The sequence below is a fragment of the Microcebus murinus genome, chromosome 19 (assembly GCF_040939455.1).
Source record: "Microcebus murinus isolate Inina chromosome 19, M.murinus_Inina_mat1.0, whole genome shotgun sequence".
Taxonomy (NCBI): Eukaryota; Metazoa; Chordata; class Mammalia; order Primates; family Cheirogaleidae; genus Microcebus; species Microcebus murinus.
The window spans coordinates 21697257-21724710 of record NC_134122.1 but is presented as its reverse complement, the minus strand read 5'-3'; the positions used below and the strand labels follow the sequence as shown (position 1 = coordinate 21724710).

Below are 27454 nucleotides of genomic sequence, written 5' to 3'. Positions count from 1 at the left end.
TCCTGAGGTTAGTAGTTTTGAACTTAAACTGAGACAGTCAGCCTAGTCTTGTGGGTTCCCCAGCCATGTGACATTCCCAGTGTGGAGCAGACAATAGGCAGGTAGGTGCAGGCACCACGAAGGGACAGAGGTACAAGGGAGCTGCGAGTCTATGTGTGAGGGAGTGACGACAATGCTAATCTTTGGAAATTAAATTGTGGGTGTCAGAGCAGAGAGGGATGAGGGACATTAAAAGAGGATCAACAGGTGCAGGTCTTAGTGGAGTTAAAAGATTACTGGACTCCGGGGTGCCCAGAGGGGTGGCTGGAAAGGACTGGAATGACAGGAAGTAGGCTTGGTGAGTGGAATGCTTGGCATTGAAACGGCGGTGGCCTTGGAGTCACTGCAATGACAGGCTTTGGTATGGCCATGGAAGGCAGGGAGGGAATGGGTAGAGTCAATGAGCAGAGTGGCAGAGGCCAGGGAGGCTACTCCTCTAAGTGGGTAAGTCAGAACTGGGCTCACCATGGGTTGACATAGACGGGCCAAGCCGCAGTCCTGATGCAGGATCTATGGCCAGCTCCTGGACTCTTCCACTGATCTCTTAGAGTTTGTGGATTGTGAGGGCCCAGACTCACTTTCAAGGTGGCTTTGCCCAGTGAGTTGGGAGGTGCCCCTCTCTCAAACCTGCCGGACCACAGCAGAGGTCACTTAGATGTGCTGGGTGAGAGCCACAGCTGCAGCTGTGGGTGGTATTTTCAGGTTTAAAAAGAGATTTCGATTTTCCCCTTTAGGGTGATTTATTTTTTAAGGTTCTGTGGGGTTTCTTTTCAGCCCTAGAGACCTGCCACTTTAGCCTGTTTATGCGGTCTTGTCCTCACTGATGACAGAGCCCAGCTGCCTCCCTAGCTGTCTTCCTCCTGCTTGTCTGACCTATCAGCTTTCTGCTGGTGGCACTGTTTGCTTCATTGAACATTTTTGAGCTGGTATTTTAATATAAATTTTTTCTTCTTTAATTGTAGAAATTGCAGAAAAGTATAAGAAAAAAACATTCTTATAAACCTACACTCTACAATGTTAATATTTTCATGTATTTCCTTCTAGTTTTCTCCTTTGTGCATATTTGTATATAATTTTTCTTACAAGATGAGAATCATGTTGTGTATGCATAGATTTATACCCTCTTTTCATGTTACTTATATGACTGAATGTTCTCTGACACAGTTGTTGATGGTTACATGTAGGAGTATTCCTTTGTACAAAGGAGTCATTCATTTACCCAGCCTGGTATTTGTGGACAATTATGGTGTTTTTAGTTTTTTAGTATTACAGATAGTGTTGCCATTATCATCCTTGTATATAAACCTCTGCCCATGATTATTTCATTAGGATAAATTCCTAGACGTGGAATTACTAGACCAAAGGACTTGATAAATATTATAAAATTACCTTAAGAAAGGCTATACCAATTTATTCTCCCATTAGCAGGGCGTGATAGTGTCCTTTTCATCATTGTCTGGCCAATAGTGGATAATATAATTTTTAAAAATGTATGTAAAAAAATGACATTTTAAAACCTACCAAACTATCTAAGAGCTTTAGGAGGCTGAAGTAGGAGGATTGCTTGAGGCCAGGAGTTCGAGACCAGCCTGGGCAACATATTAAGACCCCATCTCTACAAAAAATAAAAAAATTAGCTGGGTGTGGTGGTGCATACCTGTAGTTCCAGCTACTTGGACAGGAGGATCACTTGAGCCCAGGAGTTGGAGGCTGCAGAGAGCTATGATAGAGTCCTGCACTCCAGCCTGGGCAACAGAGTAAGACCCTATCTCAAAAAAAAAAAAAAAAATCAGTTATGTGTGTGTATATAGTTAAAACACTCAAATGGTACTAGAAGACTTAAAAACAGCAGTTACTTCTCCCCACCCCCTGTCATGCTCCTTAGAGCCAAGCCCAGTTTAATCTTCTAGCTGTTTTGATTAGATTTACTTCTATATTTCTAAATAATATGCTTATAGTGAGATTTTTTTATTTAACAATTTTGGGCTTAATCTGTTGATGTCCTACTCCAATGGGTGTGCCTCAGTTTCCTCATGTGTGTGCTTATCTCATTGGTCACAGAAAGCAAATGGCTAATGTATGTAAAGCACTGAGCATAGGGCCTGGCTAATGGTAAGTTCTCAGTATGTACTGATTTTAGTGGTGATTACAAGGATAGTGTTCTTAACATCCCTGCTCCCTCCAGCTCCTCTTGTAGTCACCTCATACAGCAAGGAACTTCAGCTGGCATTGTTTGATAGAAGTTAATCTGAGTGTCACTAGCTTTTTTTGCAGAAAGGCCTGTAAGGAAAAAATAACATTGATAAGATGTCTTGATGCTTTCTAACACAGTGATGTCAAGCTATCTGTGTGCTGCTGGTACTGCAGAGTCAAGTTCATCCTTGGCTGTTAGACAAGACGCAGAGCTTTGATGGCACAAATATGGTTCTCTATAACTCACACTTTAGCAAATGTATTTCCCTCCATTTATTTTATTTATTTATTTTTAAAACAGCACTTGGGTATTATAGTTTTAAATTTGTGGTCAATTTGTGAGAGAAATTACAGTTTGTGGTTTTTTTAAAAGTGTATTTAGGGGTTGTATAGCCATTACCACAGTCTAATTTTACAGTTTTTTCCTTTTCCCAAAAGAAACCCTGTACTCATTAGCAGTCACTCATTCTTCCTTCCCCCTGCCCTATCCCAAAATAACCACTAATCTTCTTTCTGTGTCTGTAACTTATCCTGAACATTTCATATAAATGGGATTATACAATATGTGGTTTTTTGTGACTGACTTCTTTCACTGAGCATAATGTTTTCAAAGTTTATCCATGTTATAGCAGGTATCAGTATTTCATTTGTTTTTGTGGCTAAATAATATTCTACTGTATGAATACGCCACATTTTATCTGTTCATCCATTAATGGGCTTTTAGCTTGTTTCTGCCTTTTGAATATTGTGGATAATACTGCTGTGAACATTAGTATACAAATTTTTATGTGGCTGTGTTCGTTTCTCTTGACTGTATACCTAGGAGTGGAATTGCTGGGTCACATGGTAACTGTATGTGTAACTTTTTGAGAAACTGCCAGAATGTTTTCCAAAATGGCTGCACCGTTTATAGTCTGTTAGCAATGAATGAGGGTTCCAATTTCTTCATATCCTCACCAATATTTGTTATTGTCTTTTTTATTCTAGCCATCCTACTGAGTGTGAACTGGTATCTCCTTTGATTTGCATTGCCTGAATGACTAATGAAGTTGAGCATCTTTTTTTTTTTTTTGGGAGAGTGTCTTGCTCTGTTGCCCAGGCTGGAATATATTGGTGTTATCATGGCTCACTGTAACCTCAAACTCCTGGGCTGAAGGGATCCTCCTGTCTCAGTCTCCTAAGCAGCTGGGACTACAGGCACGCTCCACCATGCCTGGCTAATTTTTCTATTTTTGGTAGAGATGGGTCTCACTTTTTCTCAGGTTGGTCTCTAACTCACTCCTGACCTCAAGTAGTCCTCTCGCCTCGGCCTCCCAGAGTTCTGGGATTACAGGCGTGAGCCACTGTGCCTTGCCTTGAGCATCTTTTTATGTGCTTATTGGCCATTTTTGTATTTTTCTTTTTTGGAGCAGTGTCTATCTGAATCCTTTGATGATTTAAAAAAATTTTTTTTTATCTTTTATTATTGAGTTATAAGAGGTCTTTATGTCTTTTGGGTACACATCTCTTGTCAGATAAATGATTTGCAGCTATTTTATCCAATACAGTGGGTTATCTTTTTACTTTCTTGCTAATATCATTTGTAGTACAAAAGTTTTAAATTTTGATGTAATCCAATTTATCTATTTTTTTCTTTTGCTGCTTACTTTTTTGGTGTCATATCTAAGAGACCATTGCCTAATCCAAGGTCATGAAGATTCACTTCTAGGGATTTTATAGTTTTAGCCCTTACATTTAGTATTTTGATCTATTTTGAATTAATTTTTGTGTATGGTATGAGATAGGGCTTCATATTCATTCTTTGGCATGGGGATAGCCAGTTGTCCCAGTACCATTTGTTGAAAGATTATTCTTTCCCAGTGAGTTGTCGTGGCATCCTTGTTGAAAATCAGTTGACCATAAATGAAAGTAAATGTCATTTTCTATAGTAAACATTCACTGTCTCAAAGCTATGAGTCACTGTCTCTTAGAAATATTAAAAAAAACATTTCTATAATATAGAAAAGTCTTTTCCCCTTTTATTAGCAAATAGACTCAGTGATTAAGTTTTTTAATGATAACATACAGAATGAATATAGATTTAGCTTTTATAGTAACTGGTATGTAAATATTTGCTGAACTTTTCTTATTTCTCTCACAAGGTAATTGGCTGGTGCAGTCCTTTGTCTTTTCAAAGCCCCTGTGTGAACAGTCTCTCATTCTTTTAAGATTTCTTATTACGCTGCTAATTGAAATTTGTAGCCTCTGGCTTCATATACTTTTTAACAATAAGGCTTAATTAAAGAATATGGAGCTTGGAATTTCCTGATTCTGTAATAGTAATATTCTTTCAGTGTGCTATAATCAATGATAGCCCCAAATGGAACAGAGGGAGCCCTTGGTGCTGGCTCTGTCCTTTGCCACAGGCTCACTGCTGTTTGTTTCCTTGGTTTCTGCCCTCGACTGGAACCCTAGGTTCACCTTGTACTCCCCTGGCTCTTTCTCACAGATAATGGTATTTAGACCCAAATTTGGGTACCAGGTGTACTCATTGCCCCTGGGCCCTTTCCATTATGATTATCCATTTTGAAATCGCTGCTTTCCTTTAACCCTTTCCTGCTTTCCTTGTTTTTGTGTAGCAATTACGTCTGTCTTTCTTCTTGAGAACGTGAGCTCCAGGTGGGCATGTGTGTGGCTGTCTGGTTCAGCCTGGAACTGCTCCTGGCCTGTGGAATGCAGCCTGGAGGTGGCAACAGGGTGAACAGTGAGTGGCAGCTTCTGGGCAGCATGTTGGGAGCAGGATTGCGGGTGTCAGGCGTGCTTGTACATAATGCCACCCACCATGCCTGGAGATGTAATTTCCCCGTTTGCCCCTGTGGAAAGAGGGAGGCTTATGTATTAGTAAGTCTGTTCTTGCAGGAGAGGGATACCTGGGTGAGTGGCAGGAGGCTCTGCTCAGGACACTTGTGGCCTTGGCATATCTTTGGGGGCTTCCTCTGTCCCTGGCCACTTGGCATGTCATGGGCTCAGGGCCTCTGTACCTGCTGCGCATCACACTCCCCTCCCTGGCTCACACAATCTTCTATGGCCGTGCTCTGGTCCTCATAGAGGCCTCCTGACATGCTCTTGTGTCTCTGAATCTCCTGCCACGCTGGGCTCACTTTATCCTGCTTATTTTCTTGGTAGCACTTATCTCTGTATAAAAGTGAGACTCGTTTACTCGTATGAGTAGCCTGTCTTTCCCTCTGGAGGGGGAGCTCCAGGAGGTCAAGGCTCTTGTTTGCCACGCTTTTTGCTGTGTGTTTGGCAATCACGCAGTGCCTGGTGCAGAGCTGGCTATTAGTAAATATTTGTTGAAGGAATGAGTTGTAATTTTGAACATCAGTTGATAGAGTCCAAAATGCATTCTGGTATCAGGGGAAGGGATGCCATTGTGGTATCATTGGGTCTGTGTGCCCACCCCATACACACACAGTCTTGAACAGCATCGCTAAGGTATGCAAAATATATATCTGTATATCATTAGATGTAAGGGTTTGCTGCGTCATGACATTTCACTCAGTGATGGACTGCATGTGTGATGGTGCTCCCCTCAGATTATAATATGGTATTTTTACTGTGCTTATTCTAAGTTTAGGTTTATTTAAATACAAAAATACTTACCATAATGTTGCAGTTTCCTGCAGTGTTCAGCACAGTAACATGCCGCACTGGTTTGGAGCATAGGGGCAATAGCCGTGCTGTATAGCACTGCCTAGGTATCTAGTGGGCTTTGCCATCTAGGTTTGTGTAAGTTCACTCTGCTATTTGCACGACACAGTTCCTAACAATGAATTTCTCAGGGCATATCCCTGTTGTTAAGTGACACATGACTATTAAAAAATCGGGATTATGGGACATGAAGCCACTGGGGTGAGCTCAGGATAAATAAAAGGAAGTTATTCGTGATTTGTCAGAATAAAAGTTGATATTAGTAGGCCTTGTAAATAGAATTTTAAAGGACTGTTATTAAAGAAAAATCTTCATTTTTTAAAAGTGTTCAACCTTGGGAAAAAAGCGAAATAAAACAAAGCTGTAAAAAATATAGAAAGTTCCTTGTAATCCCACCTCCTAGATACAAAAATGAAGTTACAACTTTTGTTTATATCCCTCAGACAATTTCACATATATGTGTACATATGTATATATGTATGTGTATGCTTTGTCTGTTATTGTTATTTTCAGTATTATTTTCTTAGAAACAAAATTGGATAAGACTACGAAGTATTCTGTCTTTTCCACTCTGTGTGGGATTTCACCTTATTGGTGTGCCCTGATTTGCTGATTTGATCCTTTTTGATGTGTGAGTCGTTTCTACTGAAGACAAGTGTAAGGAGCAGCAGTGTATGTCTGTACGTGCTGGTTGTCAAAGCATGTCTCTCAGCGACAGAAGCACCTTTCATACTCTGTGCGTGAGGCCCACATCGTAGCTTCTGGGACACTGCAAAATAGTTTTCTGTTTTCAGCTCCTTTCTAGGTTCCACCCAGTGAGGGCAGCAGGGGAGACTGGAATCTGGTGGGGGGTTGGAGGATGGGGGTAAGGGAGGAGGTATAGGAAGGAGTGGGGGTTGAGGTGGCAGGTGTAGGGGTAGGTGTGAGAAGGTGGTGTAGGGTGGGGTAGGTGTGAGGGGGTGGAGAGGAGGTGGTGTAGGGGTGAGGTGGGATGGGAGTGGGGGAGGGGCAGTGTGGGGGTGGGGTGAGGGGCAAGAGGGTAGGGGGTGAGGGGCAGTATAGGGGTAGGGGGAGTGGGGAGGGGTGCTGTAGGGCTGGGGTGGGGGTGAGGGGCTTCTTCCTGCACTTTCTGTCCCTCCCTGCGGCAGCAGGCTGGTCAGTTCCCGCTTCTCCATCCTAGAAGCAGCCTGATCACCCCGCCCCATCCCCCAGGTCCCTCCCCAGAGGTCCCAGGGCTCTAGCCAGCATCTCTCCACCAGGTCCAGGGCTCTCTCTCTCTCTTCCTGTCTCATGTGCATCCAGGTCCTGGCAGCCTCTGCCATTCCTCTTGGTTCCCTCATGGCACAGTCCTACAAAGGAAATTGTTTTTACAATTCATGAGTTTCTTTTCTGATTTTTTTATTTGATACAGAGTCTGTACTCTGTTGCCCTGAGTAAAGTGCCATGGCATTAGCTAGCTCACAGCAACCTCAAACTCCTGGGCTCAGATGGTTCTCTTGCCTCAGCCTCCCAAGTAGCTGGGACTACAGGTGTGTGCCACCACACCTGGCTAATTTCTTTCTGTTTTTAGCAGAGACGGGGTCTCGCTCTTCCTGAGGCTGGTCTTGAACTCCTGACCTCAAGTGATCCTCCCTCCTTAGCCTCCCAGAGTGCTAGGATGACAGGTGTGAACCACTGCACCTGGCCTCTTTTCTGATTTGTGCTTGGAGCTCTGGACACTGGGAAGAAAATCCTCACTCGAGGTATCTCAGGTCTTTGCATGCTCAGATGAGGCATCCTGGGCTCACTGTGGTCCTCCACCCCTGGGTGCCTCTGTAGTGCCATGGCTTCCCCACTTGATGGGGGAGTCTGAGTTAGTCTGTACTGGTAGAAAAATAAAAATAATTTGGAATGTTCAATAATTAGGGAACAGACAGGAATAGGAATAGACAGACTTCACCTTTGAAAAATTAAGATTTTTGTCACTGAAAATGGCATCTCTGTTAATCTTAAAAGCTTTGTGTTCATGTTAAGTTAGAAATACAGAATATATAACCTATGTATAATTGCAGCTATGATAGATAAAAACACTGAGAAAAAAGAAAGGAAATAACATCAAAATGTTAAGTTGGTTATCCTTAGGTGATAAAACTAGGGGGTTTGACTTTCTTTTAACTTTTGTTTATTTTGCCTATTTTCTGAAGTACCTTTGTATTTCTTTTATTATATAATGGGAAAATGCTCTCCCCCGCTTTGTTTAAAAACGCTACAGGCCTAAGAGCTTTTATTTTCTAGGTCTTTAGCAATTTGGTTTCTCTGTTGCAGGATGACAAAACAGAAGAGAAAAGTTTCTGAAATGATAGAGAAAAAGAAGAAAAAGTTGAAGAAAGTGTCAGTAGAAGAGACACTGCTGGCACCTGAGGCCACAATAGACCACAAGGAAACACACCTCCAGGTAAGGTTGCTGCGGGTACCCACACAACGCTCTCCTCCTCCCTCTTGGGTCTGCTCAGTAACCACCTAGCCCTGAGGGAGAGTGGAGTGCTCCTGCTGCCGGTCTCTCTCTGGATGGAGCAGAGGATGAACATGTTACACGTGGACGCGATCAGCGCCTTCTAAAAGACACTGTGAGACAAATAAGAATTTTAGTACGTTTTAGGTTGGATCAGCATTACTGCCTTTCATCAACCACCAAATCTCCAGACTGCTGTTTTGGGTGCTGTGTTTTATGAGGGACTTCTGATGGAGGCGCTCAGGGTGGTGAGGGGCCTTGGGCTGGGCCTCTGGGGGTGCTCTTGGGAAGGGCCAGGTGGTATAGCAGCTTTGTAGGTGGAAGGGAGATCACTCCTCACATTGACAAATGCAGTAGCACAGCCTGGAAACTCACATTTAGAAATGTTCATGTCTAGCTTAATACAAATATTGGGAGTTTGAAAATTACTTAATTAGCATCACTTCTGAAACTGTATGCGGTGAATTATGAATAACATTGTGATTTGAATAACCACCATCATTCACTTAAAAAAATACATGAACAATCTCTTTCTGAAATTATATATTTTTATTCTTGGAAGTATTTTATTGTTCACTGTATAATACTTATTTGCCACAAAAGAAGTATATACATTTAAATTTAAAAAATAAAAAAATTTGTTACCTACTCAGTTCTGAGATTTAAAATTTTTCTTCTATATTGAACTGTCTTTACAATTACTAGTATCCAGTTGACCAAAACAGCATAATAGATTACAGATTTTGACAAACTTCAACATTAAGTAAAATCTGATTAGGTGTATAACACATAATGATAATGGCATTATCATATGGCATTATATTGCATAATGGCAGGGCTTTTCATGTTTTTGCAATTAGTTGGTGCATCTGTGGATTAATGTTACTTATTTCTTGAATGAGACAGAATTTAATATTGGTTTGTTCCTGTTCTCATTCTAGATATAAGTGCTGAATAGTCTTATTCACACAACTAACCAAGTGGGAATGGAAGTTTTGTTGTAGTAGTATTGCTTATTTTCATGAACTCTAAGACCATTATGTGATTTTTGGCACATACTATCAAAATTTATTTTAAAGATCTACTATTAAATGACAACTTCATGAGGTCCTTCAGTTTTTTGAATGAAAGGACTGGAAACCACCTGACTTGTACAAGAATTTGCTGCCAGCTCGTTGCCTTTGTTCATTTTTACAGCATGACACCAGAGTGTCCAGGTTTTTATGCCCTGGGATGGTGGGCAGTGGTAAGATATAGGGTGGCTGGGGCCCTTTCTTGATGAAATGGGAAAGGGGCCATTGTGCAGAGGGGCCTGGCGGGACAACCCACTCTGGGTTTTCCCGGGTTTTCCCATTTCTTCGGAATGGTTTCCCATTTCCTGGGTTTTCCCATTTCTTCGGAATGGTTTTCAGTAAGAGAGTACTTGCTGCGGCCAGGGCTCTGGGCGTGGGGTCGCTGAGACCACACGTGCTTTGGGGGCCCTGTAGAGCCCCCTGTCCCTCAAGGCGTGTGCCCAGGCTGATGATTGCTGGTGCAGATCCTCAGATTCCAGCCAACAGGGCAGCTCTGAGCTTGAGGGGACTGAGTGAGAGAATGTGCACATCTAGCTGGTAGCAGCGTGGGAGCTGTAGGGTGCAGGGGTCAGGCAAGGATGTGAACAGTGAGTAGCCAGACAGCACCCTAGACCCTCAACTTGTCCTGAACTCTCTTTGGCCAAAGTCCGAAGGCCGAGGTCTGGAGGCTGCTTGAGCTTGGAGCACCTGCCACCTGTGCCCAGGGGACAGTCCAGCATCTTACCTGAGTCTTGCTCTGAGTTCCAGCTCTTAGCAAGCTGTTGGATATCTGTTTCCCCAGGCCAGCTGCCGCTTGCTCTCCGTTCTCCATAGTTTGAGCCCTAGTCGTATGAGTTCTGTGTGGTCTCCAGGTTCCAGATGGAAACTGGTTTCCTGAGACTCTTTGAGCTCTTGTTCCATGGTCCAGCCCACCCTGACCTTGCAGAGCTCAGTGTCACATGGCTTTCAGGCCATTTCTATTGACACTTCCTTACTTTTTCTAGGCTCCTCTAGTTTCTTTAAAATGAACTCCACACTGTCACTTTGGACGTTTTTAATTTTGTTGTAAAAGTTCTAGCTTTCCTTTCTTAACGAGCTGTCTTGCCTGACTCTGCTCGTAGGCTACTGGTCACCGCAGGACCCACCAAACAGTGTCAGGTTATTGTAAACATGGGGAAAGGTTCCCGCCTAAGTTAGGTAGTGATGTATATCCATTTTATTTATGTTCAAGTAATTTTTAAAAATATGTGATTTTTCATTAAAATGCATGTTGATTGAAAGAAATTTTGGAAAAAAAGAGGAAAGAAGAAAGCGTTTGGGGTATGTTTCCTTCTAGTGTGTCTTTTGATGTCTAGATATTGGTTTGGTTTGTAACATACAGTTACTGATAAATTCACATGTGAGGCCGGGCGCGGTAGCTCATGCCTATAATCCTAGCACTCTGGGAGGCTGAGGCGGGCAGATTGCTCGAGGTCAGGAGTTCAAAACCAGCCTGAGCAAGAGCGAGACCCCGTCTCTACTATAAATAGAAAGAAACTAATTGGCCAACTAATACATATATAGAAAAAATTAGCCGGGCATGGTGGCACATGCCTGTAGTCCCAGCTACTCGGGAGGCTGAGGCAGGAGAATTGCTTGAGCCTAGGAGTTTGAGGTTGCTGTGAGCTAGGCTGATGCCACGGCACTCACTCTAGCCTGGGCAACAAAGTGAGACTCTGTCTCAAAAAAAAAAAAAAATTTTTAGTTTTCTAAATTTTTTAGTTTTCTGGCCAGGCATGTGTTGAGAGTTAGTTGCAGGCCCCCCGGCTGAGCAGTAGGAAACAGGACTGGAAATGACTGCTGGCTTTCGGAGGAGGTTGCTGTGGGAAGAGGGCCAGGGGTCAGCCTGGCAGGGAATGCGCTCCAGTGCAGCCCAGCTGGCCAGCAGGGGCCGGTAGCCACATTCCTTCTGAAGGGAGTTGGCTTTCTGTTGGATTTTCTGGAAAGTGCACATGACCAGGGGACTAGTTTCCAGCCAGGCTCCTGGGAGGATTTTCAGACTGGCCTTTGTGACTTGTGCTGTGACTCTGGGGCCTATGTCCTGAAGCCCCCTCCTGTCATTTCCGGGATCCAGTATCCCGTTCTTCCTTAAGAACACATTCTGGTCTCTGCTAATGAAATTTTTTCTTCACTCACTTTCTGGTTCTCATGGGAAATTATTAAAAAGAGGTGTCAGGCATGTTTTTAAAGGAAAAATATTGAAAGCTGAACCTAAGTACTCAAGAAGGGTGGGTCACTGAGGCCTAGGGAGCAGCATTCCTCATACCCGGAGGAGCTTGTGGAAAAGTACTGCACTGCCCTCCCTCCCTGGCCTGCAGTGGTTCCTGGGTGAACCTCTGGAATCCACAGTGGAGAATGGAGAAGCCTCTGTCCCTACTTGGGCCACTGTGTTGTCTTCCCAGAAATGTCCATCTGGGGAGCCTGCGGGTCATGGCCGCGCCCTGGGCCCTGCGCAGCCACTTCCCACAGCACAAGCACTCTGTGCTCGCGCCAGGGTAGTCGAAGTGTCCCCAAGTGATAGAAACTTTATCGCCCCTTGGGGAGCGGTTTCTGTAGAGCTTGAGCTCCTGCTCAGGCCTGTGGGTTTGGTGCAGGAAGCTGGGGCTGGATGTGCTCCTCTTCCTGTTCCAGGTTTGCCCGATGCTGCTCTGGAGTGTGTGGAGTGTGTCTGCTCCCTGGCTCCGTGCAGTCAGGACCTCAGGTTCACTTCTCCATGCTTTGTTTGCTCAGCTCAGCATCCCACAGGCCCTTGCAGGCCTGAAGTGCTGGAGGACTGGGAGGTTCGTGATGGCCCCAGACAGGAGGGAGTGTTGCTCCTAAGTGCCTTTCCAGGGTCTGGGTGACAGGGTCTGTTTGGCTGCAGGTCTTAGAAAGGACCTGCACCTGCTGTTCTCTCCCTCAATTCTGCTGGGTAAGAGACTCCTGGTGCTGGAGGTTTGGAGTTTGCAGGCCTTTCCTCCTCTGTGATGATGCCCTATTCCCAGGGGTCTTGAGGTTTGCCCTGTCTGCTTCCTGTTTCAAAGTTAGACCCTCTCTGCTGAAGCTGGGCTTATTAAGAGCTCTTTCTGTCTTCAAGTTATTTTTTTTATTTATTTTTTTTTTTTGAGACAGAGTCTCACTTTGTTGCCCAGGCTAGAGTGAGTGCCGTGGCGTCAGCCTGGCTCACAGCAACCTCAATCTCCGGGGCTCAGCGATCCTACTGCCTCAGCCTCCCGAGTAGCTGGGACTACAGGCATGCGCCACCATGCCCGGCTAATTTTTTGTATATATATTTTTAGTTGGTCAATTAATTTATTTCTATTTTTGGTAGAGACGGGGTCTCGCTCAGGCTGGTTTCGAACTCCTGACCTTGAGCAATCCGCCCGCCTCGGCCTCCCAAAGTGCTAGGATTACAGGCGTGAGCCACCGCGCCCGGCCTGTCTTCAAGTTATTTTAACCTTCTCAGGGCTGGCTTCCCATCTCAGAGGGTCGTGAGGGCTACATTTGAGGAGCCAGTGTGTCAGAGGGGCCTGAGGGCAGCAGGCTGACACCAGGCCTGCTCCTCACCTGTCTGGATGGCTTGGGGGAAGCAGGTTGTGCTCGCTGGTTTGGTGTCTCCTGTCTTACCCCCTCTCTCCTCTGATCTCACTGAGAAGGAAACTTAGCATTTCTCTGTGTATCTGAGACCCTGAGCCACGTGGAGGGAAGGTGGCGTATGTGTGACTGTTATTCTCAGAGCCTGTCGGTGTTAGCAGGGGTTTGGAGGGCACCTCTGATGAACTGGCCGCCTCTCTGTTGTAGGTGCCACTTGGCTGCCTGGGAATGGGTGTGGGGTGAGCTGGGGGGAAGGTGGGCTCTCTCAGTGGACTGCTGTTGGCAGAACTCTTCTCACTTACCCCTGTTAATAAGAATCCCTTATGTTTGCGAAGCACTTTCCCGTTTACAAAAGCATCTCAGCAGCCCCCAAGGTGCCAAGAGGCTGAGGCCTGGGTGCTGTGCTTGTTTGCAGACAAGGTGATCGGAGCAGTCGGGTCACTTGCTCAGTTACCTGGCCAGCTTGTAATAGAGCAGAGACTCAGGTTACCTTGTGGAGCACACTAGCAGAGAGCGGGGTCCTCACCCCTTTGTGCAGCAGGCTGAGAGTTGCTCTCAGAGCCAGCAGGTGGTTCAGCCGTGTGCAGTGTCTGCCTGGTGCAGCACCATGTAAGGAGTATCTCCGGTGCTGTTGGCATCTGCTCTCACTGTCAGTGCTGGCAGTGCTGATGGAGAACACTGTGGACCACATTGTCCCACGTTAGGAGTTGCACTCTGGAGTGCACTGTGACAAGTAACACTCGGAAGAGTAACGGCCACTTTTCCTCAGAATACGTGTGTCATCACTAGGCTGATTGGTTTCTAAGTTCCTGAGGACAGCCTTTCTTGTCCCCTGTGGTTTTTTTTTTTTTTTTTTTTCAGCATATTATGGGGGTACAGATTTTAAGGTTTCAATAAATGCCCCCCCCAAGTCTGAATTTCCAGCATGACCATCCCCCAGATGGTGCACATCTCACTCCTTATGTATATATATGCCCACCCCCCTCCCCCCTCCCACCTGCCCACTACCCTATTACTGTAGTACCTATGTGTCCACTTAGGTGCTACTCAGTTAATACTAGTTTGCTGGAGAATATATCTGGTGCTTGTTTTTCCATTCTTGGGATACTTCACTTAGTAGTATGGGTTCCAGCTCTAACCAGGAAAATATAAGATGTGCTATATCACTGTTGTTTCTTAGAGCTGAATAGTACTCCATGGTATACATATACCACATTTTATTAATCCATTCTTGGATTGATGGGCACTTGGGCTGTCCCCTGTGTTTTAATGGGCTTTGCTGAAACCTGCCAGTGGGACAGCCAGGCTGAAGGAGTCCAGCTTCATTATGCAGGGCTGTGGGGTGTTGTTAGATAGAAAGGAAGCAAAGCTGCTCAGATTGGCCCATGCTGCGTGGTGGCTCTTTATTTCTCTTTTCATAATCTTAAAAATCAAATGTGAATTACATGGGCGTTAAGCCTACAGCTTTATAAAACCATCAAATAAAGTTGTGAACTTTATGGCCTTGAAAATTTGCTCAGAGCCAAAATACTTCATACCAATGGTATTTTGCACCAAAAAATGTTACTGCTCTGGCAGAGGGATTTTTGTCATTAAACTCTTGGTGAGGAATGGCTGCCAGTCTTCACAGACAGCTCTCTGGGAGCCTGAATTATTTTTCTTAGAATTCTACCCTGCTCCCTGCATTGTCTTTATTTTCTATTTTGCAATTGCTGAATACTGGGTTGTCAACTGATAGACTCTCCCAGGGATTTAGAGATGGATTAGTCATCCCACATGCGGGAGAACTGAGACCCAGGGAACTTCCATGACTCCCCCGAGGCCTGTGCAAGCTGGTCGAGGTCAGGGTCCCCCCTCCCATTTGTCAGCTAACTGTGTTGCCTCCTGTGTTCTTCCATTTTTGTGACTGAGTAATATTCCATTGCATAGAATTATCACAAATTTGTTCATCCATTTATCAGTTTTTGGACGTTGAGTTGTTTCCAGTGTAGGGCTATTATGAATATGCTATGAACATTTGTGTATAAGTCTTTCTTTGCTTTCATTTCTTCTGGGTAAATTCCTAGGACTGGGATTGCCAGATCAGATGGCGATCTGTCTGGAAACTATCCAGCCATTGTTAATGTAACGAGAACAGTTTGTGGGACATCGATGTGACCTGGAAGCCAAGGCGAGTGGATTGGAATGCGCATGCGTGAACAATGAGGACTTCATTGTACTAGTCAGTGGGGCGCTGAGTGTGTGTGTGTACCATGTGGCTGTCACATTCAAAGTGAATGGGTAGAGGAACAAATCTGCATCAGATTTTGCGTTAAGCTTGAACATACCTCTGTGGAAGTTATTAGGATGACTCAGAAGGGTTTTGGGGGTGATGCAATGAGTGCAGCACAAATAAAAGTGTGGCACAAACACTTCAAAGGTGGTCGAGAATCTGTTGAAAGTGACCCATGTTCTGGGAGGTCTGCAACAAGCAGAACACCTGAGGATGTTGAACATGTACAGGTTAAGAGATGCTGGGAGAACTGTGTGAGGTCCCATTTTTCATATTACATGGGTGGATGCTTTCTGAACAGATGTGGTATGTTTAATTTTTTTTAAGCTGCTTTCTAAAGTGGCTGTCCCATTGTAAGCACTTGGTATTGTCAGTATTTTCAATTTTGGCTACTCTTGGGGGTATAGCTGTGTCTCTTTTTTTTTTTTTTTTTTTTTGAGACAGAGTCTGACTCTGTTGCCTGTGCTAGAGTGCCGTGGCGTCAGCCTAGCTCATATCAACCTCAAACTCCTGGGCTTAAGTGATCCTCCTGGCTCAGCCTCCCGAGTAGCTGGGACTATAGGCATGTGCCACCATGCCTGGCTAATTTTATTTATATATATATTTAGTTGTCCAGCTAATTTCTTTCTTTCTTTTTTTTTTTTTTTTAGTAGAGATGGGGTCTTGCTCTTGCTCAGGGTGGTCTCAAACTCCTGAGCTCAAATGATCCGCCTGCCTCGGCCTCCCAGAGTGCTAGGATTCAGTCATGAGCCACCATGCCCGGCTATATAGTTGTGTCTTACTGTGTGTATGGTGTTAAAAAACAGCTTTAATTGGCATATGGTAAACTGCACTTTTAGAAAATGTGTCGTTCGTCATTTGGGTTTTAACTATTATAATAGCATTTGACTGGTGGTAGCTGGTGATGAACATCTTATATGATTTTGACCATGCATGTATTATCTTTGGTGAAGTGTCTGTTCAGTTCTCTTGCCCATTTTTATTGGGCTGTTTTCTTATTGAGTTTTGAGAGTTTGTTATATATTTTGGTTACAAGGCCTTTATCAGATTTTTGTTTAGCAGATATATTTTCTCCCAGTCTGTAGCTAGAATTTTCATTTTTCTCAACAGTGGCTTTTGAAGAGCAATTTTTAATTCTGATCAAGTCTAATTTATCAATTCTTCTTTTATAGTTTGTATTTTTTGTTAACATGCCATTTTGGCTTAATAAGTCCTGGAGATGTTACCAAGTCAGTGTGTATGCACCTCCCTTACTCTGCAACTCTTAGGTGATGTTTCAGTGTACAGCGGTAACACGGTTCAGTTAGCTGCCCTGTTAGCTGCCCTGTTAACTGTCGTTTATCCTGTTTCCAGGATTTACCCATGAAAACATGCTGCAGTGTGCATGTGTGTTAATTTGTATAAATGTGTGGCTGTTTCTCTTGGATACACACTTAAGAAGGAATGGCAGGCTGGAGAGTTGATACATAGTATCTAAAGCCTCCCAATTTACATGTTCATTTCCTCCCATTACAAGCAGGGTTGGATGTGATCCATCATTATTTTTGCTAATCTTGTGGGTGAACAGTAGAATCTGTTTTAATTTGTATTTTCCTGATTGTTAGTGAGACTGAGACATTTTTCAGTTATTTACTAAGCATTTGTCTTTCTCCCCTGAATTTCCTCATGATTTATTTTGTCTGTTTTTCTATTGAATTGATTGTCTTGAAAAAAAAAAAAGATTCTTAGAGACTCTGGAGGGTGGGCTGGGAAGATTGCGTGAGTCCAGAAGTTTGAGACCAGCCTGGGCAACATAGCAAGACCCTATCTCTATAAAAAAAAATTAGCTGAGTGTGGTAGCATGAGCCTGAGTCCCCTCTACTCAGGAGACTGAGGTGGGAGGATCGCTGGAGCCCAGGGGTTTGAGGCTGCAGTGAGCTGTGATCATGCCACTGTATGCCAGCCTGGGTGACAGAGTAAGACCTTGACTCTTAAAAAAAGATTTTTTGGCATATATACTTCACATGTGTTCTCTCAATTTGTTTCTTGTCTTTTGACTTTGATAGTAGTGTTTTCCGCAGGAGGTTTGAATACCTATGCAGGTAAATTGTCAAGTCTTTTTTCGTTTATGGTGTCTGTTTGGTTTTTTTCCTAACTTTTTTTTTTTCTGAAAGAAAGATAGTATCCCAGGATCATTTATTGACTATTCTATCCTTTTTTTTTTCTAAATTTATTTTCTTTCTTTCTTTCTGTCTTTCTTTCTTTCTTTCTTTCTTTCTTTCTTTCTTTCTTTCTTTCTTTCTTTCTTTCTTTCTTTCTTTCACTTTCTTCTTACAGCATATGTCACACTTGGGAATATTCTGTCCTTTTTTAAAAAAGAATTTAATCATTCTCTACATTTTTGGGGGTCTGCTTTCTGTCCTATTCATTGATCTATTTTTCTACTTTTTTTTTTTTTTTGAGACAGAGTCTCGCTTTGTTGCCTAGACTAGAATGAGTGCCGTGGCATCAGCCTAGCTCACAGCAACCTCAAACTCCTGGGCTCAAGCAATCCTTCTGCCTCAGCCTCCCAAGTGGCTGGGACTACAGGCATGCGCCACCATGCCCGGCTAATTTTTTCTCTATATATTATTTGGCCAATTAATTTCTTTCTATTTATAGTAGAGACGGGGTCTCGCTCTTGCTCAGGCTGGTTTTGAACTCCTGACCTCGAGCAGTCCGCCCGCCTCGGCCTCCCAGAGAGCTAGGATTACAGGCGTGAGCCACTGCGCCCGGCCTATTTTTCTACTTTTTATATAATGCTTTAAAATATTTATATTTTGATTAAGTAATGTAGGCAAATGGTACCAAATTCAAAAGGAGCAAAAGAATGCGCAGTGACGTGGGGAGTCAGCCCCGTACCCATTCTCCCACTAGAGAGATTTTACCAGTTTTTTAGGTCTCCTTCCAGAGATTTGATATTCAAAATACATATTTTTTATACCTTAATTTTTGGTTACATATTGTTTTGTCCTTTTAATCAAGAAAAAAGTGTGTATTAAACACTTAATAGTTTTCCAGACACTATACTACACTTTCAGGGACACACAAGGACTTTGTCCTCTAGGACAAACTTCCATCCTAACCTCCTATCTGGTTAGGATATAGCTAAATCAAGCTCTTCTGGAGCCAGGAAACAGAAACATATTCATTTTGGGGGGAGGGAGTGGAGGTCCTAATATTTTAAAAATAATATCTTTATTGAGATGTAATTCACTTACCATAATATCCACTTATTTAAAGTCTACAATTCAGTGATTTTTTAGTATATTAACAGAAGTGTACAACTATCACCACCATTGATTTTAGAATATTTGCCCCAGAAAGTAACCCCTTACTGATTAACAGTCATTCTCCATTTTTCTGTATCCCCTCAACCCTATGCAACCACTAATCTACTTTGTGTGTCTATAGCTTTTGCCTATTCCGGACATTTCATACAGTAGAAGCAATCATACAATATGTGGTCCTTTTGTGTCTGGCTTCTGGGACTGAGAAAATGTTTTTGCTATCCTTGTTGCATGTATCAGTACTTCATTTCTTTTTTGGGGGGCAAATAATATTCCATTATATGGATATATCACATTTTATCTATCCATTCTTCAGTTAATGGACATTTGTGTTGTTTGTACTTTTTGAATGTTAGGAATAATGCTGACATGAACACAAGGTTTTGTGTAGATGTATATTTTCAGTTTTATTAACGTAAGAGTAAAATTTCTAGGTTATATTTTCTACACATCTTTGTCAGCACTTGTTATTATCTATGTTTTTTATTATAGCTATTACAGTGGGTGTGAAGTGGCATCTCACTGTGGCTTTGAGTTGCATTTCCCCAATGACTAATGATGTTGAGCATCTTTTCATGTGCTTATTGGCCATTTGTATATCTTCTTCGGAGATATATCTGTTCAGATCCTTTGCCTGTTTTTTAACTGGATTGTTTGTATTTTAATTGTTGTTTATAAGGGTAGAAATATCTTTTTTTATTAATAAGCTTTTCTTTGTTGTGAATCTATTATCCATTCATTTATCCATACTGTCAACTTAGAATCTTTTTCTAAAGAAGGTAGTCATGTATGCTCTTCAGGGTAGCTCAGTTTTTTAAGTGCTGGTCACCAAGGGATTTAGTTAATATTTTTAAAAATTGAAATGAATATTAATGATATATAAAGATAGATAAAGCACCTCTATTGCGTGATGAAACTCAGTAGGGTCTGGTGAACTGAACTAAATCCCTAGAATTCGAATGGAGAGCTGATTTGAGCAGGGAAGTCATGACTAATGAATGTGTCAAACACCTGCTGTTTCTTTGTATGAACGTGCCACATTTTGTTTAATCATAAGTTTGGTGGACCTTTGGGTTGTTTCTACTTTTCTATTACGAATAGTGCTTCTGTGAACATTCTGTGTGCCAGTTTTTGTTTAAAATTCCTTTGGCTATATACCTAAGTAGTGAAATTGCTGGATCATATGGTAGTTCTGTGTTTAACTTTTTGTGGAACCATTGAACTTTCCCACAGCAGCTGTACTGTTGTACATTCCCAGCAGCACTGTGTAAAGATCTGCTTTCTTTCTGTCCTCACCAACATTGTTGTTACATGACTTTTTGGATCTAGGTACCCTAGTGTGTGTGTGTGAAATGGCATCTCATTGTGATTTTGAGTTGCATTTCCCCAATGACTAATGATGTTGAGCATCATTTCATGTGCTTATTGTATATTTTTTGGGGAGGGAATGTCTTTTTAAACCCTTTGTCCATTTAAAAATGGTTATTTGTCTCTTTATTGTTGAGTTATGAGAGTTCTTTATAAATTCTAGGTACAATTCTTTTATCAGATGTGTGACCTGCAGATACATTCTCCCATTCTGTGGGTGTCCTTTCACATTCTTTTTTTTTTTTTTTCCGGCATATTATGGGGGTACAGATTTTAAGGTTTCAATAAATGCCCTTTCCCTCCTCCCCCCACAAGTCTGAGTTTCCAGCATGACCATCCCCTCCCTTCACATTCTTTTTTTTTTTTTTTTTTTTTGAGACAGAGTCTCTTTTGTTGCCCAAGCTATAGTGAGTGCCGTGGCGTCAGCCTAGCTCACAGCAACCTCAAACTCCTGGGCTCAAGTAATCCTTCTGCCTCAGCCTCCCAAGTAGCTGGGACTACAGGCATACGCCACCATGTCTGACTAATTTTATATATATATATTAGTTGGCCAATTAATTTATTTCTATTTATAGTAGAGATGGGGTCTCGCTCTTGCTCAGGATGGTTTCGAACTCCTGACTTCGAGCAATCCGCCCGCCTCGGCCTCCCAGAGTGCTAGGATTACAGGCGTGAGCCACTGCGCCTGGCCTCCTTCACATTCTTGATGGCATAAAAATTTTTAATTTTGATGAAGTCCACTTCATCTGTTTCTTCTTTTATTGCCTGTGCTTTTGGTGTCATATCTAAGAACCCATTGCCAAATCTAAGGTTGTAAAGATTTACACATATATTTTTTTCTAAGAGTTTTATCATTTTAGCTCTTTTTTTTTTTTTTTTTTTTAAACAGACAGAGTCTCACTCTGTTGCCCAGGCTAGAGTGCTGTGGTGTCAGCCTAGCTCACAGCAACCTCAAACTTCTGAGCTCAAGCAATTCTTCTGTCTCAGCCTCCCAAGTAGCTGGGACTACAGGCATGCACCACCATGCCCGGCTAATTTTTTCTATATATTTTTAGTTGGCCAATTAATTTCTTTCTATTTTTTGGTAGAGACAGGGTCTCACTCTTGCTCAAGCTGGTTTCGAACTCCTGACCTTGAGCAATCCACTCACCTCAGCCTCCCAGAGTGCTAGAATTACAGGCGAGAGCCACTGTGCCTGGCCTTTTAGCTCTTATATTTAACACTTTGCACTCGCTTGCTTTTTTCTCGATTCCTTTATTCTACTTGGGGTTTAAATTTTTAAATACCCCAGATTTTACAAAGCGCGGCAGTAGAATAAAAAACTGGAGTTTCTTTTCATACAAACTTACTTATTTGGATTTTTTTATATTTCAAATTATTGATACATTCAAAGAGTAATTTTAATCTCTATAATTTTTGCTAACCGTGTCGAGTCACACTCGACATCCAAGTGCAAAGGGTTAAGTTTTTAACCCCTATTGAGTCAATTTTTGAGTATGGTGTGAGGTAGAGATCCAAATTTTACTCTTTCACATGTGAATATCTGGTTATCCCAGCACCATTTTGCTGAAAAGACCATTCTTTCCCCATTTGAATTGTCTTGGAATCATGGTTGGAATAGCTTGCTCTTTTTAAGAGTTGCATAATATTCCATTATCTTGTTACACCATGATTTATTTAGCTAAGTCTTACCATATCATTTAATACTTTAGTTTTTTTGTTTTGCTTTTGTTTTTGTTTTAAGACAGGGTCTCGCTCTGTTGCTCATGCTAGAGTGAAGTGGCATCGTCACAGCTCACTGTAGCATTGAACTCCTAGGCTTAAGCAATCCTCCTGCCTCAGCACCCTGAGTAGCTGGGACTACAGGCACTACTACCAGCTAATTTTTCTTATTTTTTATAGAGATGGAGTCTTAGTATGTTGCCCAGGCTGGTCTCAAACTCCTGACCTCAAGCAATCCTCCTGCCTCGGCCTCTGATAGTGTTGGGATTACAGGTGTGAGCCACTGCACTGGCAATACTTTAGTATTTAAAAAATATGTATTAATATCTAGTAAAGTAAGTATCTCTTCATTGCTTTTTGGACAGTATTCTTGGTCTTTGTCATGTGTTTTTTGTTTGTATCAGTTTTGGCATCAGCTTTTAAATTTCATGAAAATTTTTTTGTGATTTGTAGAGGCTCTTTTGTGTCATTCAGGAAAGTTTTATGGTTTTCTCTGTGGAGCTCTTGCCTGTTTCTTGTTAGAATTATTCTTAGATATTTTAGAGTCTGCTTTTTTCTTTGATGTATTATAATGGTTATTGCTGGTATATAGGAAAGTTACTGATAATTTGGATATTGATTTTTTTTTTATTTCAGCATATTATAGGGGTACAAATGTTTAGGCTACATATATTGCCCTTGCCTCACCTGAGTCAGAGCTTCAAGCATGTCCATCTCCCAGATGGCAGGCACTACACGCATTAGGTGCAAATATACCCATCTCCTCCTTCCCCCTCCCACCTGCCCAACACCTGATGAATGTTATTACCATATATGCACATAAGTATTGATCAGTTAATACCAATTTAATGGTGATTACATGTAACGCTTGTTTTTCCATTCTTGTGATACTTCACTTAGGAGAACGGGCTCCAGCTCTATCCAGGATAATACAAGAGGCGCTAGATCACCATTGTTTTTGTGGCTGAGTAGAACTCCATGGTAGACACATACCACATTTTATTCATCCATTCATGTACTAATGGGCACTTGGGCTGTTTCCACATCTTTGCAATTGTGACTTGTGTTACTGCAAACATTTGAGTGCAGATGTCTTTTTTATAGAATGACTTTCTTTCCTTTGGGTAGATACCCAGAAATGGGATGCTGGATCAAATAGTAGTTCTACTTTTAGCTCTTTGAGGGATCTCCATATTACTTTCCTGATCTTATATCTGACAATCATGCCGAACTTTTTAATTCTATTACTTTGTCAATTGATTCTCTTGGGTTAGATTTTTAAAGTAAATTATAATGTCTGCAAATAGTGACAGATTTATCTCTAATATTTATGCCTTCTCTGTTTTTCTTTTAGCAATGGATAGGACTGCAGAGATGGTGTTGTAAGTAGAGGCCATGGCCCTTAATAAACTATGTAATTCACGGTTTTCAAAGTAGGACTACACTGGGTTTCTGGGAACTGCAATCTGATGTTTCACATTATTGCTTGGAGAAGCTAGATCATACTGTGGTTTTCTTGTTTTGGTTTCCATTGAATTCTAGAAGAAATGTTTGTATTGCTCTCTGTCTTGATGACAGGGTAGGCAGTGAGCAAGAGATCCTGACTGTATTCTTGTAGCAAACAAGGACAGACTTCATTGGTCTCTTTTGAATAACGTAACACTCAAAGGCAACTTGGCATTCACAGTTGGTCTGTAAGAAGCTGTAGTGTTATCCTGTAGTGGAGGAGTTAGGGGGGATTGGTTACCAGCCCTGGCCTTCCCACCAGTCCTAGCTCAGCTGTGTGGTATGCCCCTATTGTGGCAAATTCTTTCTGCCCCAGATTTCTTCCTAGAATCTGTCTCCATGGCCTGGCCAACCTTTCAGTTATTCCTCTATTCTCTTGTTTTCTCATGTTTTGCTTGTCGGACCCTTAACCTAACTCTTCTGTAACTGATGAAACTCAGAGCAGCTCACTGAGGTCAGGTTAGGTGTTTAACTTGTTCAGCAAATATTATTTAAAATTGCATTTTTGTGCTGCTAAAAATAGAGGTTTTATTTAATGGTGCGTTAACATATGCTTTAATATATAATAGATCATGTGAGTGTTAATTGTTACATATTTTTTCCAATGGATTCTAATAACTTGCTAAAAGAGTTCTTCTGTTGTTTTATACAGGAAGACGAATAAGACAAGATTTTTTTTTATTGTGTGGGATGAGGTAGGGATTAGGGAGCTTCAGGAGTCCTTCTGTTTATAGTAATTTGCACTGGTTTTTCCAGCATATGTTTTATAGCAGAAATGCAGGAATGTGAAATTTTCCTGATGCCAAGTAACCATGTTGCTTAATGTGTGGGTTTGTAATTGCACCAGTCACTGTTGGGTAGGAGAATCTCACAGAGCCTGAGAAAACTCAACGATGGATGGCTTCTGACCCTGGAAGTAATTAGCGGTTTCCCGCTGGTTTATTCTCATGTACATTATATAGCAAAGAGTTTTTAGATCATATATGCAGGAGAGCCTGGCCACAGGATGGATCCTGAGTTGGGTGTTTTCATAACCCTGGGAAGTGGCAGTGTCTGTGGAGGTTTCTGGTTTCAGTAAATGCCTTGGGAGTGTTCGGTAAAATTCAACATCCCAACATGATTAATATCAAGTAGTTTCTACCCCACCCCAAGAAAAAAAACAATCCTCTAAAAAGAAAACCAGTAAAGATTTACTAGAAAATCAGACATATCTTTTTGGATCTTATTTGTCTCAAAAGATGAGTGTTTCTTAAGAACAAGAGACTTTAAAGTGTTTCCACCAAAGCTGTAGCTTTCAAATTTTTCTGCCTGCACCCTAGTATAAGATAGGTATTTATAGGTGTACACACAGAACATACACAAAAGCAAAATGGAAACTACTCTAGGTATTTCAAGCAGAAAGAGATTTTATACAGGGCATTTGGTGCTTAGAACATTGTTAGAAAGGCTGAGGAGAGTTAGGACACCTCCCTTCCAAGTCAGACCCTGCAAGAAACAATTGTGTGGTGGGGGCAGCTCTTCCCCTGGACTCTTCACATCAGGGCTTGGGCTTTGCTTCCATCTGCTTGCCATGGAGGCTGCCAAAGCCGAAGGCCAGACCTTCAGGCACCTGGGAATCGCCCAGACAGAATGGCTTTTGTGCCACCTGTATCTCTGAGTCCCAACTGATGCCTCTATTTGGGCCTTGCTCTTTTGTCAGCTCTGGTGCTTTATGAAAATGGTTGGTTTTAATATTTTGGTCATGTTTTTGGTCACCATCTCTCTCTCCGCTCATCTGAGAATTGGTCTCAGTCAGGGTTTGGCAGATGTCTTCTGTCAAGGGCCAGCTGGGATACATTCTAAGCTCTGGGGCCCTGTGCTCTGCCACTGAGCACTGCCATCATGGTGCAGAGCAGACCACTGTGCCAGCCAGTGGGCCTGGCTGTGTCCAGATAAACACTTATTTACTGAAATAGGCTGGCCGTGGGATTTGGCTGAGGTGCTATGGTTTGTATTCCCTTAGTCTAGCCCACTGAAGCCACGCATGGAAATTCCCCAGGCTCTTCTGCTGGTGAGAGGCGTGGGCCTCTGCCCCACAGCCCACGTCTGGTGGAGCAACCCGTTCCTGGACAGAGTTCGTGGCATCCAGACAGCAGGTTTTTTTGCCTGAAGTTCCTGGGTCCCACAGTATGAAAAGAAGCCCAGTGGTGGTACTTTGAGTAAATGACAGCCAGGCCCTTATCTGGGCCAGTGGCTTTAACAGTCTGGCTGCGCCCAGGAAGGTTGGCAGGACCCTGGGCTTGTATGGGAAATAATGAGGCTGTGTCATGGCTATAGTGGGAAAGGTTGCCATGGCACCACTTGCACAGAGGACTAATTAGGAAAATAATACAGCATCTGTGGGCAACAAGAGAACATTTAGTTTGGAATATAAAATTGGTATCTACATCGATGGGAAGTTGAACCACCAAGGGATCTGTGCTAAGGTTCCACTTCTTCCTGAGACTGGAGCCTTAGTTCTCTCCCAGGAGACAGGGCCCTGGGGTCCAGAGCCTCAGTGTGGGCCTTCCTGCCCTTGTGGCCCACTAGCCTCAGCCCTGTTGTCCCGTGGTGGCAGCTTGTGGGGCTGAGCCAGTATGAGCCTGTGCAACAAAGAAACCATGATGGGAAATCCCACAGGGAACCTTGTCACAATTTTGAAGGCTGGTGGTGCTAGCAGACAGAGTGCTTGCTGGCTTGCCAGGGGGTATCTTGGCTCTCTGCTGCTCAGTGTACGTGTGGAGGATGGTATCTGTCCTTGGAAATGCTCAATCCTAGACAGGATGGATGTTTTAAGGGATGCACTGGAGAGTATTCCTGGGAGTGAGAAGTGGAGTAGGTGACCTCTGAGTCCCCTTCCAGCACTCTAAGTCTTATTCCATCTGTGTTGCATCCTCTACAGTGAGCAGATCCATCAAGAACATCAGTGGTCCTTGTAGAGTCTTCTCAGGGTAGTGGACACAGACACACACATTCTAAACATCGGGCTGAGCGCTGGGCCTGCAGAGTGGGGGAGCTGTTCCTCTGGAGGACAGGCAGGCATGTGGGCATTTGGCACATAGGCCGCTGCATGGCAGCATGGAGGCAGAGGGCTCATTGGGGACCGTGCAGTGGGGTACTCACTGTTATTTTCTTTTAAAGAAAATTTGTCTTTGAAATAATTGTAGGTTCATTGGAAGTTGAACCTACATTGTAGGAAGTTGAAAAAAAAATGTATTGGGAGGTCCTGTGTACCCTTTGCCTGGTGTACTCCAGTGATGATACCTTGTGCCATATACTACATGTCAAAATGAGGACATTGATGTGGCTGCAGCCTACAGAGCTCACTGATATTTCACAGACTTCTCATGCACTGTTTGTGTATGTGTGTGTGTTCCCATGTGGACAGTTCTTTAACCCCCACTTTGATCAAGATACAGAAATACTCTGTTGCTACATGGCTGCCTGGTGCTGCCTCTATAATATCTATTGACTCATCCATTGAATGAAGGACATTGGGTTGTTTCTAGAGTTTTGCTTTTGTGAATAGTCTGCTATAAATATTCATGAACGTAAGTTTTCATTTCTTTGTGGTAAATGCCTGGGGGTATAATCACTGGGTCATGTAGTACATGCATGTTTAATTTTTTGAGAACTGCCAAACTGTTTTCCAGAATGGCCTCACCATTGTACGTTCCTGCCATGAACACATGGGTAGTCCAGTGTCTCTGTACATGCATCAGCATTTGGTGTTACCATGTTTTGTATTTTAGCCATTCGGATCATGGTGCTTACACCTTGGGGAGGACAGCAGCTGTTGTCTTAGGAATTAGGAGAGGCAGGATTGACACTGTTGTTTTTTCAGAGTTTGGTGATGTGTGCTTTTGGTCTTATCAATTCTAGAAGCTGCCAGGTGGCCTGGTACTAGGAGATTTTTCTAGCTTCATGTTGGGGTGTCGTACTGTGTACATGTCTGATGTGGCCTTATTTGCCCTGTTTGTATATGACATTCTTGTCTCTTTCTCCAGTGGCGTGTTGGGGGTAGCCATACTAGCCACCACCCAGGCCCTGCCCAGATTGAGCAGGTGGAGGTCGGGCCACAGGGCATAGGTCTGTTAGCAGGCCAGTGTTCTTTCTCCTCTTCACCAGCGCCTATGTAATCGTGTGTGCCTCCCAGCCTCCAAGACGGGTTTTCTCAGGCTGT

General features: G+C 42.9%; 1 protein-coding gene across 2 annotated transcripts in view; it reads left to right on the top strand.

Annotated features, from left to right (window-relative positions):
• The window catches only part of CHLSN (cholesin), a 129742-nt gene that overhangs the window by 6223 nt on the left and 96065 nt on the right, over positions 1–27454 (top strand). For both annotated transcript variants that reach the window (XM_075995231.1, XM_075995232.1), the window contains exon 2: positions 8227–8356. In XM_075995231.1, the coding sequence (XP_075851346.1) occupies positions 8227–8356 (130 nt within the window). The remainder of the gene's footprint in view (positions 1–8226; positions 8357–27454) is intronic.